The sequence below is a fragment of the Salvia hispanica genome, chromosome 1 (genome assembly GCF_023119035.1).
Source record: "Salvia hispanica cultivar TCC Black 2014 chromosome 1, UniMelb_Shisp_WGS_1.0, whole genome shotgun sequence".
NCBI lineage: Eukaryota > Viridiplantae > Streptophyta > Magnoliopsida > Lamiales > Lamiaceae > Salvia > Salvia hispanica.
In genome coordinates, this window is record NC_062965.1 from 22,974,016 (window position 1) to 22,989,647 (window position 15,632).

Here is a 15,632-nt window from a genome sequence, read left to right on the forward strand (position 1 = left end):
GCTATCTTTATTTGAGATTTGAACTAATCATTGGTTTGCTATTTTATTCGAAGTACGTATGTTTGGATTTGATTTCATTTTTGTTTCTTTTAGAGTTATTGAAATAGGATTAATCCTGATGTATTATCTACTTATGGATCATTTAAATATATTATTTCTTCCGTCGGTGAAAAAATGTTTTACGTATGTGAATCACACTTTTCAACCAAATAATAACTCACATCCTATTATAAAACCAATATATAAAAGTGGAGCTCACGTCCCATTAATTCATTTCTCTATTTTACATTACAAAGTTAAACAATTTCTTCAAATCTTCGTGTCAAGTCAAAATGGAAGGAGTATTAATTAAGTATAGTTGCAGAAAGTCATGACTTTGAAGGAAAATAGGAGAAATCGGCTTTCTTAGGGGAGAATTCGGGTTTCTGACATATATAATATATGAGGATACAAATCATAACAAATTGAGGAAAAATAGATCAAATCCTAATAAATATGTAAAACAAATCTAATCCTAACAACTATATAACAATAAAATCATAAAATACAGTTGAATAGATTCATTTTTACTACTATGGAAAAAGTAATCTACTACAAAATCATATTCTAAATAACCATATTTTCCGATAATATTTACTTTTTCTATTAGTTTTACATATCTTGCCTCCTATAAACACACGGATATTCATATCATAATGACAAAGATTACTCTTCATTTTTGTTAAGAATTGAATGTGAAGCAACACACAAAGAATTACGTGGTTCGACGTAAATGTCTACATCCACGGGCATAAACGGCTTGAATGATTTTATTCCAAGATAGTATGTAGGAGATACATTATTGAATTATAAAGAGCGTATCACAAAAGGAACACCACACACTTGGCTTTCTCTAATCTCTCTGACCTCACGAAGATCCAGATGATCTCTCACTCTCTTCTTTTGTATCATCTCATTGAGCTAAACCGTTAGCTCCAAATCAGTTACAAAACGTTAGCAATGAACGTTACAACCAATCTATTCTCCTTGTCCATTATTGCAAATGAAGTCCCTCATAGTTTAAGTATTTCCATGGACACCCCTCACTACAATTTTACTAAACTCTAATCTTCTCCTTCATCTCTCCGGTTGGTTTTATCTTCTTCAAACTGTCAAATTCAACCATGGCTAATAAAAACACGACGTGTCTTAATAGTTATCTCAAGTAAGTCTTTTTTTATCTTTTCACTGAAAAGTCGCTTTTTTGAATACACAATTGGACATAAATATTAACGTATATTGGTGATGGATTTTGACATAAAATATGACACATTTGAAATTTATATAATTATCATGGAAATTATCTATCAATTGACTTGAGGTCACTAACTCATTGGTATCAATTTCTCTTGCTCTAAGTAATATTGTGAAATATGTTTAATCGCTTGACCAATCAAATAAAATTGAAGAAAAAAGTTTTGCTGAAATTAAATAGCAATGTGATAAGAGTAATCTCTTAATTATTGCACCGGCAATTCTACAGATCAAAACAACAATAAAATAAAATCCAAAATAATTAATCTTGAAGCTTTTCGTCATTTAATTTCTTGCCTTGTTACACCAAAAGCCAGATTTCAATTTCCTCAATCATTGGAAGAGCAAGCAGATAGGAATCAAAATAAAACAAAATATTTACGAGAAAAAAAAATCTTTATTGCTTCAACAAAATCTCTAAGCAAAGATCAACTTTAAAGATTAAACTCTTCACAAAATTCCTTTTTAAAAGAATATTAAAAGCTAATTAGCTAAAGAACATTCATAAACAATGATATGCAATGATCCTAATGAGGTTATGCATTATGTTCTTATTTTGCTAGGACTTCAATTCTTCATGATAATTAAATCAGAGAATATAAGTTGATCTCGACTTAAGGCTTGGATTCTCCATAACACTCAAATATTCAATATTAGTTAGAGGTTTAATTAAATAAATCGAGAAATCTTATTACTTGGATAAATTATTCAGGAGATTAATTTCTTGAGTTTCATAACTAAATCCGAAGATTTATTCTTGGAGACCTCTTTGTACAAAGAGGCTCAATCACTTCTAAAATAAAAAGGCCCAAAACTTCTTTCTTCTTCTCAACAAAATAGGCCCAACTGAATTATTTAAACAAAACAAACTGTTTGCCTTTTAACATATGTGCTTTCATCGATCTTTATATTTCATTATTTATCATATTTCATGATTTATAATATTTCACATGACATCATAAGAGGCACTCCAACCGTTTGCCGAAATGCCCGACAAATTCTGGTGTAGTCTAAGAGTTCTTCATATCATCAATGACAAAGATTACTCCATATTTTTCTAGATCATAATCTTCTCCTTCATCATAATTGTTCAGTCATGGCTCATGCTGATAATTCAAAGTCCAACAATTGGAGCAGCGCTCCTACCTTCGGATCGATCATTCAAAATTCAACGGAGACGATCCATGGGGATGGACTTTCAAGGTTGACATGTATGTCTACTATTACCGGATGTCGGAAGAGCATTGTCAACACTTCGTCAGACTACTCTTCGAGCAGCCGGCGCTGGATTGGATCATTTACCAAAAAAAACACAAATTGCTGAAATCATGGCCTGAGTTCATGGAAGCAGTGAAAGAGAGGTTTGATCAAACATATCATGACAATCATTTTGGGAAACTCTGTAAGCTGCAGCAACGCAACACGGTGATGGAATATCAGAACGAGTTCGAGAGGCTTTTGGTCAAGATTAAGGGTTTATCGCTATCGGAGAATCACTTCGTCTCAATATGTGAATCGGGTTTCAAGGATCCGATCCAGTGGGAACTTCACTTGCCAAGGCCGACGTCCTTGTGTGAAATGTTTGCGCGTAAGAGAGCTGTGTTTTGGTTGTTTTATAGTTTTAGGTTTAATTTTAGTTATTTTGTGTTGAGTTGAATTTTATGGGGATTGAATTTATTTGCAGTTGTTTCCTATTAGAATTAGAAGTTGAATTTGGATATACTTTCATAATTGAGATTGAATTTATCTATTTGTTCTATGTCTAGGCTTTGTTGTTAGTTTGAATGATGATTTTTTTGATATTTTATTTAATAGATGATTTAGAAACTTTAGTTTTTGTATGTGTTGGCTTCGTTTCCCTCATATCTTCGGTCGTTGTTGAGAGCGACTAGGCAACAATTCGTATTAGAGATGTAGACATGGTGATCGTGGTGTTTGCAGTAGTGGTCAAACAGAGGACCACTGATAAACTCATGTTTTGATAGGTTCAATTGGTCAGGTGAAACGGGCATTTAAAGGCAAGAATACGTGAGTCATATTAGTCCACATTAAAGATTAATAGAAGTTGCTAGTATTGTGAATGAAAATATTATTCTCTCACTACAAAAAATGCAAAATAGTGACAGAATTCAATAGTTCAACAACTAGTGACAGAATTAGTGACAGAGTACTCCGTCACTAATGCGAAACAATCAGTTATGATTTCTGTCACAATAACTTTAGTGACGGAAATTCTATCACTAAAACTTTTTACTGACAAGTTTATTATTGACGGATCTGTCACTAATCTAATTATGTGAAGAAATTTCACTGTTTAGTGACGAAAATATCCGTGACTAATTAACGATATTTTTGTAGTGATGCTTTGGCATGAGAACAAGCCGCGGAAGCATGTTTTGGTAGGATAGCTCTGACGGGACGGATTCGCCACTGTGGGAGCCATTGGACGTGATCCGTCGTCAATTTCCAAATGTGCTCCTTGAGGGCAAGGAGGTCGCTATCGAAGGGGGAGTTGATACGGTCCCACAACAGCAAGTACCCAATGTAGACAAGGACAGAGAAGCACCGCCGGAGTCGCGAAACAATGATCATGAAGACCTGAGGAATCAGACGTCCATTGCAGCTACAAAGCCGAAGAGGAACGTGCGTCCGCCCGAGAAGTTGGGAGACTTCGTCGCTAAATAATTTCCTTTTTTAGTTGTTTATTTTCTATAATTTATTTTGGATATTAATATTTTTGTTATTTAAATTTAAGTAAGTGTCAAGCGTAATTATAAGCTCTGTTTCGGGTTTTCTTTGTTGATTCTATCCCGAGATAAATTAGGAGGTCGAATCAACCCCAGGGTCCTTAGTCTATAAATAGGGCTTTTGTTCGTACTCTCAATTATGAATGAAAATATTATTTGCCCACACATCTTGTGAATTATTCTACAAACCCTAGTTTTCTCACTGCCCAACGGAGAAACCGCGCACAGCCCGAAACTAAGACTTCCGCCGAACCTACGCTAGGACGCCGGAACCGTTTTGATCCCTGAGCAAACAGCCGCCGATCGCAGTTAAGGGAAAAGACCTTAACATATTGTTAGAAAGACACAGCACATTTGAATCAACATCAAGTTCTGAACAAATACTTCTGATACTTCTGTTTAAGAGAAACAAAATAACAGAGTAATATTTTGGTCCAAAGTCTAAGACACACGATTAAATTAGAAAACAATTTTGAACATTAAAATATTTGATTTTTTAGCATCTGTGCAGATTGCATGCAAGGGTTGCTTCTACAATTTTATGAACAAAAGTAGCCTAACTTAGAAATTCAACATTGCATAGCTTAAGATGAATTATTTGCAAAACATCATACACACAACATGCTAGTGTTCCAAATGAAACACATGTAAAGCCCAATGTTGTCTTGAATCACCTTCTTCTCGTTGCTTTTGCTCTATTTCTTCTCTTCATCTTACAATTACTATATCCAACGCCAAAGAAAAATTCCACTAACCATCTTGGCCTTCCGCTTCTTATAATCATGTAACCAACTCCAATTCCAACTACAAATCCACATCCATACCCCATCACCACACTTCGCCAACCAAATCCATCTATAAATCCTGAGTCTTCATCATCATCTTCTGGAGGAAGCATTGGTTTACCATCAGTATGACTCATTTTTGAAAAGTAGAAAATTTCGAAAGAAATGTCAACCCTGTCAGATCACTTGGAATTTTTCCACTCAATCTGTTCCATGACAAATCCAATGACTCAAGAATACTTATATTCCCAAGAGACACAGGAATCTCTCCCGTGAGAGTATTACTTGACAAATTCAAGTATCTAAGAGAATTAAGATTGCCGATGGAAACTGGAATATTCCCAGAAAAATTATTTGAAGATAAGTCAATCATTGTAAACGTATCCAACAATCTTTTCAATTCCTGATCCAAACCTTTCAAAGTGACACCTAAGTCTAAATATGTTTGGAGAATATCCTTCTCAACGCGTGTCAGATTATCCTTGGCATCTATCATACCTTCAAAATTCTTGAAATATCTATATGGTAAAGAGCCAACAAATGCATTTCTTGATATATCCAAGACTTGCAACTTTGGAAAAGGATGCTCGGTATTTGAAGCCTCCAACATAGTACCATTCAACTTGTTAGGCCTCAAGATGAGGACGCGAAGTTGAGAGAGTGTTTCCATCTAGAAAGGAAATGCACCTCGTATTTCATTATCACCAAAATCAATGCTTTCCAGGCTTTGGCAGTTGATTAGGGAATGTGTTATTCCTTCCAACTTATTGCCATACAGAATAAGGGCCTGAAGACTGCAACCTTTTGCAAATGTGGATTGAAGGGCTTTGATTTGGTTTCCACCCAAATTAAGAGCCAACAATGAACTATTGAAGTTTCCCAAGCACTTTGGAATTTGTCCTTCCAAATGATTGTCTGCTAAATGGAGGAGTGTCAGTAATCTCAAGTCACAAATGGATGATGGAATCTCTCCAATTAGTTTGTTATGAGGGAGTACTTAATAATCCAGCTCTGACATATTCCATTGGTGGAAGGTATTGGACCTGAAAATTGATTTTGAACAGGGATCAAGAATGACATATTGACATATGAGAGAGAGATAGAGAGTATGATACCATTTAAATTATTGTCGTGAAGCCAAAACTGCACGAGGTGTTTCAGGTTTCCAATTTCTTTTGGAATAGTGCCTATTCAGTAAAACATGCACACTAAGGTATTACTTCCTCCGCCAACAATAAGAGTCTTATTTTGCCATTTACAGAACCAAACATGTTGACGTCGATCGCCATTTCATTAAAGAGAAATTCGAAGGAGGAATTATCGAGTTTCCATTTATTCGATATGAGGAACAATTGGCAGATATCCTAACCAAAGCTGTGAGTCCAAGGAACTTCAAAAAAATATTGGCCAAGTTGAACATTGGAAATACCCTTGCTCAACTTGAGGGGGAGTGTCAAGAAGAGCCTTCAAACGGCTAGTAGCAATTACCAACACATTGGTAATCTGTATTACAATAAAGAATATGGTAATATCTAGAATAAGCAATTAATGTATTTGGTAGTACCTAGAATTAGAGGGATTTCCCATGTTGTAACACCCCCATAAAATGGGGCTTCACTGAACTCTCAATATAACAGAAAATACAAATCAAATTCCTATCCTCTACAAAGTGTTAGCCACCATGGTTCATCCTTCATACAACGCCTCTCTCGATTACCATCTTTAAGAGAGTCATTTTGCAATTTTGGCACGTTCAATAACAGTAGAGTCATTTCCCTTTTAAGTAAAAGAACATATTTCTTCTCATTTACTTTAATCTCTCTTACTTTATTCTCTCTTCAGCTCTCTACCTTTTTCATTTCCTACTGAAAGGGAGCAAACCATATCCCATATCGGAGAATGAACAAGACTTGCAAGTGTATAAATGGGCTACCCCTACTCCATTAGTATGAGGTCTTTTGGGGAGTACCCCAAGAGCAAAACCGTGAGGGCTTTGCCCAAAGCGGACAATATCATACTAATGTGGAGTTCGAGTGTGCGCCACCGAGACCCAACGGTGGTATCAGAGCCCTGGTTCAGGGCTGGGCGTGTGTGGCTCGGGGTTCGGTGGTTGCGCTTGCAAGTTCTCCGATGTGACGAGCTCGACCAAGACCTGTGGTGACATGGTGACCTGTAACATGGGATAGGCATGTGGTCTGTGGTCTGGTGGTCTTGGTTTGAGGGGAGGATTGAAAGGGAGCAAACCATATCCCACATCGGAGAATGAACAAGAGTTGCAAGCATATATAATGACTACCCCAACTCCATTAGTATGAGGCCTTTTGGGGAGTACCCTCAGCAAAATGGAATTGCTGAAAGAATGAACAGAACTTTGCTTGGAAAAGTGATATACATGCTTGCTAAATGTGGTTTATCCAAGAAATTGGGGTGAATGTTTGTTGACTGCTACCTATCTGATTAAAAGGTCTCCCTCTGTTCCTCTTTTGGGGCAGTGTCCTGAATATGTTTTTTCTGGAAAAACTTTTAATATCTCTCATCTTAGAGTGTTTGGGTGTTCTACTTTTGTGCATACAAAAACTGATAAACTTGAACCTAGATCCAGAAAGGGTGTTTTTCTAGGGTATCCTGAGGGTGTTAAAGGTTATAGGATCTGGTTAAGAGATCAACCCGGTTTTAAAGTAGTAATTAGCAGGGATGTTGTGTTTAATGAGCTTGAGTTCCCTTGCTTGAAATTACCTGATAACCCAACTCCAGCTACTGTGGACAATGAGCCTCTTATGGAGGTGGAGTCCACAGAATCTCTCACTGGTGTGGAGCATCCTAGTGATACTCCAAGTGAGGTGGAGCAACCTTTCTGGAACAATTACCCTGTCTACACTCCTGATGACACACCCAATGAGGGAAACCTAAATGTGATTGATGAGTTGTCTCCCCAAAATGTGAATGTTACTGGTGTTAATGAGCATGCTACTCCCATTAGAAATGTTTCCCCTGCTCCTGTTCAGAATGTGATTAATAGCCCTGCTGGTATTCAGAATGCCATTGATGTGCCTGACTTGCAAAATTATGTGCTTGCTAGAGATAGATCTAGGAGAACCAATGTGAATAATCCTGTTAGATATGATGGCTATGTGGGCCTGGTTGTTTTTGTTAATCTGGCTTTCAATGTGTATGAATCTGATGGGGATGAACCCCAATGTAATACTCCGACTTTTTCTACCTTTTTATTTGTTCTTGAAATGACGTCGTTGTGCACCTGAAAATTTTTCGCCTTTGTTTCTTTTGTCGAGAGAAGGATTTTACAAATTTGGGCTAAACAATTATTATTTTCTAGCCAATTTAAAACCCACTAATTATGAGCCCAAGACTTTTTATTTAGTGCTTTCTTCTTTGAGCCCATCTTAGATCAATAACCTAGTCAGCAAGAATTTTAAACGTGAAACCACCACTCACTTTTCTGTTCCACAAAATCCGACTTTGACAAGCTGAAAAAGATTTCTTGAAATCAGTTTTCTATGTATACATATCTATCTCCCCATGAGTGCACGTTTCATCACAATCAATTCCAAGAAAATCCAAAGAGTTAGAAATTAGAGAATGAGAGATGGTAGGCGTTGTGTTTGAGAGAGTTGGATGGAGGGAGAAGAGATGACGACGGAGTGGTCTACGGGCTCAGCGACGACGGGGTGCATATGGAGCCAAAGGCGGCGCGGCGCCGGCTCTGTGCTGGCAGCAGCGACGACGGCAAATGGCGCGGGCGGCAGCGAAGTTGCTCTCCGCCAGGAGGAAGAGAGAGGAAGACAGAGCGAAATCGTTTTGAGATAGAGGACCGAACAGCGAGGGCTGACAACGACGGACTCCCACGATGAGCGAGTGCAGCAGGGCCGGTGGTGGGAGTGAAAGCGCAGGCAGCAGCGCTGCCACGTAGCAGACGGACGGCTCTGCAGAGCCGGGGTAGGTCTCCAAGAATGAATCGTGGAGGAGGAAGAAGAAAGAGGAGAGAGAAGAAACCGATTCTTGAGAAGGAAGAAAGAATTAGGCGCCGGTGTTCTCTGATTGTGTGAACAAATTTTGAAACTGAGAGAGAAACACGATGGGAAGGTGAGAATAAGTTGTGGTGTTGTTTATTTATTTTGTTGGGCCTTGTCTTTAGTTAATACTTTGAGTCAATAGATTAAAAAGGATTTATGGGATTGGAATTCATGGTTTCTTGGGCCAGATTACAAATTAAAAAGAAATGGGCTAAGTGGAACACTCTAGGTGACGAAGGCTTTTCACGCACGCTTTCGAGAACGGAAAGGATTTCAAATTCAGAAAATTAAACGATTGAGGTGAGCTTTCTTTTTAAATAAGGGCAATGCCCTAAGTATATTTTTATGTGAAAATGAATATTTGTCATGCCGTGTTTTGTTTTATCTATGGAACCTATCTGCTGTGGCTTTTGCCATCTATGGATAATCGAATTCGGGTCTGACTAGGGAGTGAGTCCCTACTCAGGCTAGTGTACACAAATGGGGATCGTGAGCCGTCTTTTGGGTCGGCCGGTCTAGTGACTTGGAATGTGGCCACATTCCTTGTCATCAATGGATCAGATATGGTAGACATCTATGGGAAAATGACTGCAGTCGAATTTTACAATGGAAATGATTTTAGTGTCTCGGCATTTTTAAAGTTAAACCCCGAGGGCACTCAATGGTGGCATGATAAATACTTTTATAAAAATGTTTTCGGCATGAGTCCACTGAGTGCATCAAGTACTCAGCCCTGCATTTCCTTTTTTTTAAAATGTGCAGGTTGAGCTGTGACGAGCGCGGTGGGTGTTGAGCATAAAAGTGAAGATGATAACAAATAAAGATTTCGAATATATTATGTCTTCATACATAGTATAATTCTTCTCTCGAATGCTTCCGATGAATGTTGTTTCTTTTATTCCAAGTATTGTTGAGATAATATTCGTTTGGAATTGTTGAATTGATACTCTGATTTTATTCGAGCTATTCCATTTATGTTGAGCTATAGTCGAGTTTTGTTGTTTTCCCCTTTCTTCCCCGCTTCTTTAACCCACCCCTAGTCGCGATTCACTGTATTTTCTATCCTTAGAAAATGCGGGCGTGACATTAATTCAATAAAACTCGGGAGAGTTGAGGTTTTGAGTGGGATTTTTAATCTAATCGAACTATTAGGAGTTAGGTCTAAGAATTAGAAGGGGACTTCAATTATTACACCTAATCTACGGATTTATCACCTCGGGAGGGGGTTTAATCTATATTTTTGATTGATTCAACAATTCTGGAGACTTTAAATGGTAAATCGGTTTCAATTGGGTTAGGCTATGAGTTGTGCATCGGATCCTTGAATTCTGCATATTTCTCTATCATTTTCTACAACTTGCTTAATTATTTTCTTGTTTGAGTGCTTATTTTAATCTCTGATTTTATATGGTTTTAGTAGTTGTTAGTTTAAAACCAAAATTCTCGATCGTCTGGATAGTAGTTGAAATTGGTTCGTGGTACTTAGGTTTACACTTAATTTTCTCTGTGGGATACGATATAATCTTGCTTGATATTTGCTACAATAACCCTTTACACTTGCAGGTATTATTTAGGTAAAATAAAGTTTAGTAAAGTTTTTGGCGCCGTTGCCGGGGACATTTTTTTGTGTTATATAGCTTGATATCGTGATAATAATCAAGACTATTACTTCAGACATTACTGCTTTAATTTTTTTTCTTTTAATTTTTCGAGTTCTCACAATTGTGTTTCTTGTTCAGGTGTATGCACACACGTTCTAAAGGCTTGCCTCTATAACCTTTCGACTATGAGATCGAAGCATCGAACCGGAAGAGGAACGCATATAGGAGACTCACAAAGAAGATTCAAGCTTCTTCGCCAAACCGCGTAGGAGCATATTCAGATCGGAGGGACCTCTCACCTATTCGATCACCAGTTCAGGATCATATTCAGCTTGATCCCGATTATCCTATTCCGATGGAGCACGAAGAAGGGAACAACAACGGAAGCAACAATGGCCCACCACCCCCTCCTCCCACCAATGCTGAGATTCTACGACAGCTGGAGGAATTGCGCCGACAGGTTAATCGTGAACCAGTTGTGCCGGTGCAGAATCAATATGTATACCACGGAGTGGCAAACCCAACTGTCTTCAACAATATTGACGCAAACAACTTTGAGCTGAAACCAGGACTGATCCAGATGGCGGAAAACAATGCTTTTAGGGGCAAATCCTCAGATGACCCTAACAAGCATATTACCAAGTTCATTCAGATCTGCAACACGACGAAAATGAATGGAGTGATAGATGATCAGATCCGATTGAGACTGTTTCCTTTTTCTTTGGAAGATGCGGCAAAGGATTGGCTCGAGAGTTTGACACCGGGGTCCATTAGAACATGGGACCAGATGGTCCACAAATTCCTGGAGAAGTTCTATCCCCCTAGTGAGGCTATTAAGAGGCAACACGAGATCATTGCCTTTCAGATGATGCCTACGGAGACTATCAGAGATGCATGAGGAAGATTCAAAGCCTTGCTGAAGAGGTGTCCCAATCATGCTCTGTCCCCAACAGTGCAAGTCATTACATTCTTCAAGGGATGTATACCTGAAGCACAACGAGAGTTAAATCTTAGCGCGGGAGGTAATCTTCTCAAGAAAGGAGAGGAGGAGGCGATGGGAGTGATTGAAGAGCTTGCATCCAGTGATGAAGGATGTAGCAACGAAAGGAGTAAGGTGCATAGGGTGGATTCTACCACGGATCATGATACAATGAGCACCCTATCCGACAAGCTGGATGCCTTAACCATGAAAGTTGACTGCATGGCGATGGGGGCAACTGTCTCAAGAACCCCAAAGAAGTATGGAGGATGTGAATTATGTGCAGCAAGGGGGTAACGGGTATTACAATAACCCACGCCCGAACTTTAATGGGGGAGGATACAACCAATATGGGAACAAGGGGCATCCCAATCTCTCTTATGGGAACCCCAATAATGCTCTGCAGCCTCCTCCGGGATTCACAGTTTCTGATGGGATGGTGGACGACCCCAAGAAGATGACCACAGAGGATATACTCAAGTCCTTCATGCTACAATCTAATAAGGTCATGGAGCAGAACAATCAAAGGATGGAGAAGGTCGAGGCGGATGTACAGGGAATGGCCACTCATTTGAAGAACATTGATATTCAGATCAGCCAGATTTCCCAGACTGTGAGCACTCTTACGCAACCGGGAAAAATTCCTTCTACCACTATCATCAATCCCAAGGACTGTAAAGCTATACATCTGAGGAGTGGAACAAACTACGAGGGACCTTGAATGCCATCCGAGAATGAGGGTAGAGTAGCTATAAAAGAGAGCTGAAGAGGAGGAATTGGTCGAAGAAGATGAGACAGTGCAAATTTCTACTCCACCTAAAGAGAACACGACTATACCTTCACCCACACCACCTACAACTCATACTCCAGCTGAAGTGAGGATCCCTTATCATCAACATGTTCAGAAGAAGAAGACAGATGCTCAGTTTTCGAGGTTCTTAGACATCTTCAGAAATGTGAACTTAAATATCCCATTGGTTGAGGCACTCCAAGAAATGCCTACATATGCAAAGTTCCTAAAAGATGTGCTATCAAAGAAGAAGAAGTGGACTGACTATGAGACGGTAAACATATCTGAAAACTGTAGTGCCATAATTCAGAAAAAGCTATCGGCCAAGCTAAAAGATCCTGGGAGTTTTTTCAACATCTCATGCGTCATTGGAAATGACAGACAGACAAAGGCACTTTGTGATCTGGTGGCGAGCATAAATTTGATGCCATTATCGTTTTTCAGAAAGATGAAGATCGACACTCTCAAGCCGACTACAATCACACTGCAGATGGCAGATAGAACCATCACCTATCCTAAAGAAATTGTTGAGGACGTTCTTGTGAAGGTACACGACTTCATATTTCCCCTCAATTTTGTAGTGTTGGATATGGAAGAAGACGTGAATGTACCGCTTATCCTGAGGCGTCCATTCCTTGCAACGGGAAAATCATTGATAGATATAGCAAGGGGAGAGCTCACTCTTCATATGGGCAACAAACGCCACATCTTATCTATTTACAATGCTATGAAGAGTCCTGAGGAAGAGGAACTTGGTATGAAGAAGAAGTGCAAGGCTGTGCATGTTGTAGAGGTCCAAAAGGCACAAGAAATTGAGTCCACATTTGGGGATTTTTCTTTGCCGCAGTGGATGTTTGGTTCATGTGGTGGATCAATTTCTAATGAAGAGACTGCATCAAATGCCAAAGTGAAGGAGAAGAAAACAAAAGTTGAGAATTCACCCAAAGTGGAAACCAAAATTTCTGATGGAGCTCTAAAGGATACTTGGTGGAAAAAGAGATTGGCTAGATCATATGCTTCCAAGATTGACAGGAAATCTAACACCACCATTTATGGCGTGATATGATGCAGCTCATGGAGGACGTCAAGCCAACGACGATAACCAAAGGCACTGTAGGGGAGGTAACCCCTAGTAGGTAACATTTAATTTTATCGTTTCAGTTTGTTTTTGGTGTGTTTTGTGTTGCTTGCATACCATGTAAGTCTCCCTTCTCCACCAACTTTTTCAAACTTATTCTTTGCATAGCTTTGAATAAGTTTGGGCGGATGATATGGTGGATAGGGACACTAACAAGGTACTTATCTTATTGCTTTAGATTGATTAGTTATCTTTTGTTGCTTTAATTTTGTTTTAGGATAGAATTGTTTTGTTTGGTTGTGATTGATTGGAAATTTTGAGGCTTGAATTGAAAAAAAAAATTGGTAGTAATTGGGGTAAAGACTAATCGTCTATGATAAAAGAACCATCCATCTTGAGCTATCACTTGACCATTGACTTGAGAGTTTGAGTAATAGGGTGCATAAGTAACGAATTGCTTGCTTACTTTGATTCATGCTATTTAGCCAAGTGAGATTTTTGAGCCTTCAATTCTTTCATGTGTGTTTTATCATCAATTGTGCATGTGTTTTTAGAACTTGCTCTTGGTCTTCTTGAGTGTACATAGTGACCTTAAAGATAGGGGAAGATTGTTAGGCTATCATTGTTAGCCTCATTTTTACCTAAACACTAACCTTAATATATAACACCCTTGATAGCCAAGTTTGAGCCTTAAGCCTTTTCTTTTGTCAAGCTAATCAAGTGGGTTGAGAATCCTAAACTCTAAATTAAAAGGTTGGTTGATTTTGTACTTAGAGAGAAAAAAAAGTGTGAACGAAAAAAAAAGAAAAAAAAAATTGTATATAGAGAAGAATTTGAGGTCTTTGGAAGTTGGGAAGAAATTAGACAAGGTCTAGTTATTATCGAGAAGTGTTTTGAAAATGGTTGAAGTTAAAAGTTGATTGTTATGATTTCTTAGGAATTTTACATTTTGGAGTTTCAGTCACTTTAGCCAAATATTTCCTCACCTTACCAAAAGAGCCTACATTATAACCTAAATAAAAGATCTTATGTACTCTTGATTTATTGTCATACGAAGTAGAGGAGAGGTTAGACATTGAGCAAACTTATGGTAAAACCATGCATTTTGTATTATGATATGCTTCTTTATACCGTATTCTTTGAGATGATGATGATGTCTAAAATCCCTTTAAATCCAAGTCTTCTTTTAGTTCTTTTTTCTTCATTGCTCGAGGACTAGCAATTATGTAAGTTTAGGGGAGTTGACATACTTGGATTTTACATGGTTTTAGAGGGTGGTTTTGTATGAATTCGAGCATATTTGGTCTATTTTTAGGTGTGTTTATATCTACTTCTCTATTATATTGATATGTTGACCATTTTGTTAAGAATGTGTAGAAAAAGGTACAAAATATGTGGATGTGCAGCAGTCTTGGTTTGAGACAATATTTACTAGATATTTTGAAGTCCAATCAGCCCCTAATGCATATCAATCTCTTCGTCTTCGAAAGATCTTCGCGTGGGTATCTCGCACGCCTCAATCGGAGTTCGGTAGAAGAAGTTATGGTCATTATACAAACACTGCACTGTCTAGAAAATCTAATCCGGCCGGGTGAATTATTACCCTATAATTCCAACCGGCCGGGTGGCGTAATTAAGCCTGTGAGACTCCAGAGAGTACCGAAGAATTCCCACCCGGCCAGGTGAATTTCCAGTGGATTAATTCCACCCGGCCGGGTCCGTCATTTTGGCGTTTTTTTAGAGCCGAAACGCAATTTTTTGAAGAAGAAATAAGAAGAAAGAATTAGGTCAATTCTTGGCATTCTCGACAAGCGACAAAACACACGCTCTCTCTTTGTGAAGAACTCTTGGAAGAAGATTGAAGATTCAAGCTTCAATTTGTCCGCCAATTGCGATTCGCATCATGATTTTCACTGTTTTTCCTTGTTTCTATTTGTTTTCTACCATGAACATGAGTAGCTAACATCTTTTATGTAGAATTCTTGGTGAAGATGCATTGATATATAGTTTTAATCCAATTGACTTCGTTTTTATCTTGCTCTTGCAATTGTTTGAATTATTCTTGTGTTTTTTCCTAATAATTTCTTGATCACCAATTGGGAGTGTAGGGTTTCTTGGACTAATCGGGAGATGAAATATTTAACCTTGAAAGAAGAATAATTCATACCTTAATTCAATAAAACTCGGGAGAGTTGAGGTTGGGATCTTTAATATAATCGAACTATTAGGAGTTAGGTCTAAGAATTAGAAGGGGACTTCAATTATTACACCTAATCTACGAATTTCTCACCTCGGGAGGGGGTTTAATCTATATTTGTGATTGATTCA

General features: G+C 38.3%; 1 protein-coding gene across 1 annotated transcript; it reads right to left on the minus strand.

The window, feature by feature from the left end:
* Nucleotides 1–4,958: 4,958 nt before the first annotated feature.
* Nucleotides 4,959–5,495, minus strand: LOC125190783 (receptor-like protein 36). Its single transcript, XM_048088187.1, has one exon. The coding sequence runs from the start codon at nucleotides 5,493–5,495 to the stop codon at nucleotides 4,959–4,961; it is 537 nt and encodes a 178-aa protein (XP_047944144.1).
* Between the last annotated feature and the right edge of the window lie 10,137 nt (nucleotides 5,496–15,632).

Excerpts from the sequence above, each read along its gene's own strand:
- LOC125190783 (XM_048088187.1), bottom strand. The coding sequence starts at position 5,495 with ATGGAAACACTCTCTCAACTTCGCGTCCTCATCTTGAGGCCTAACAAG.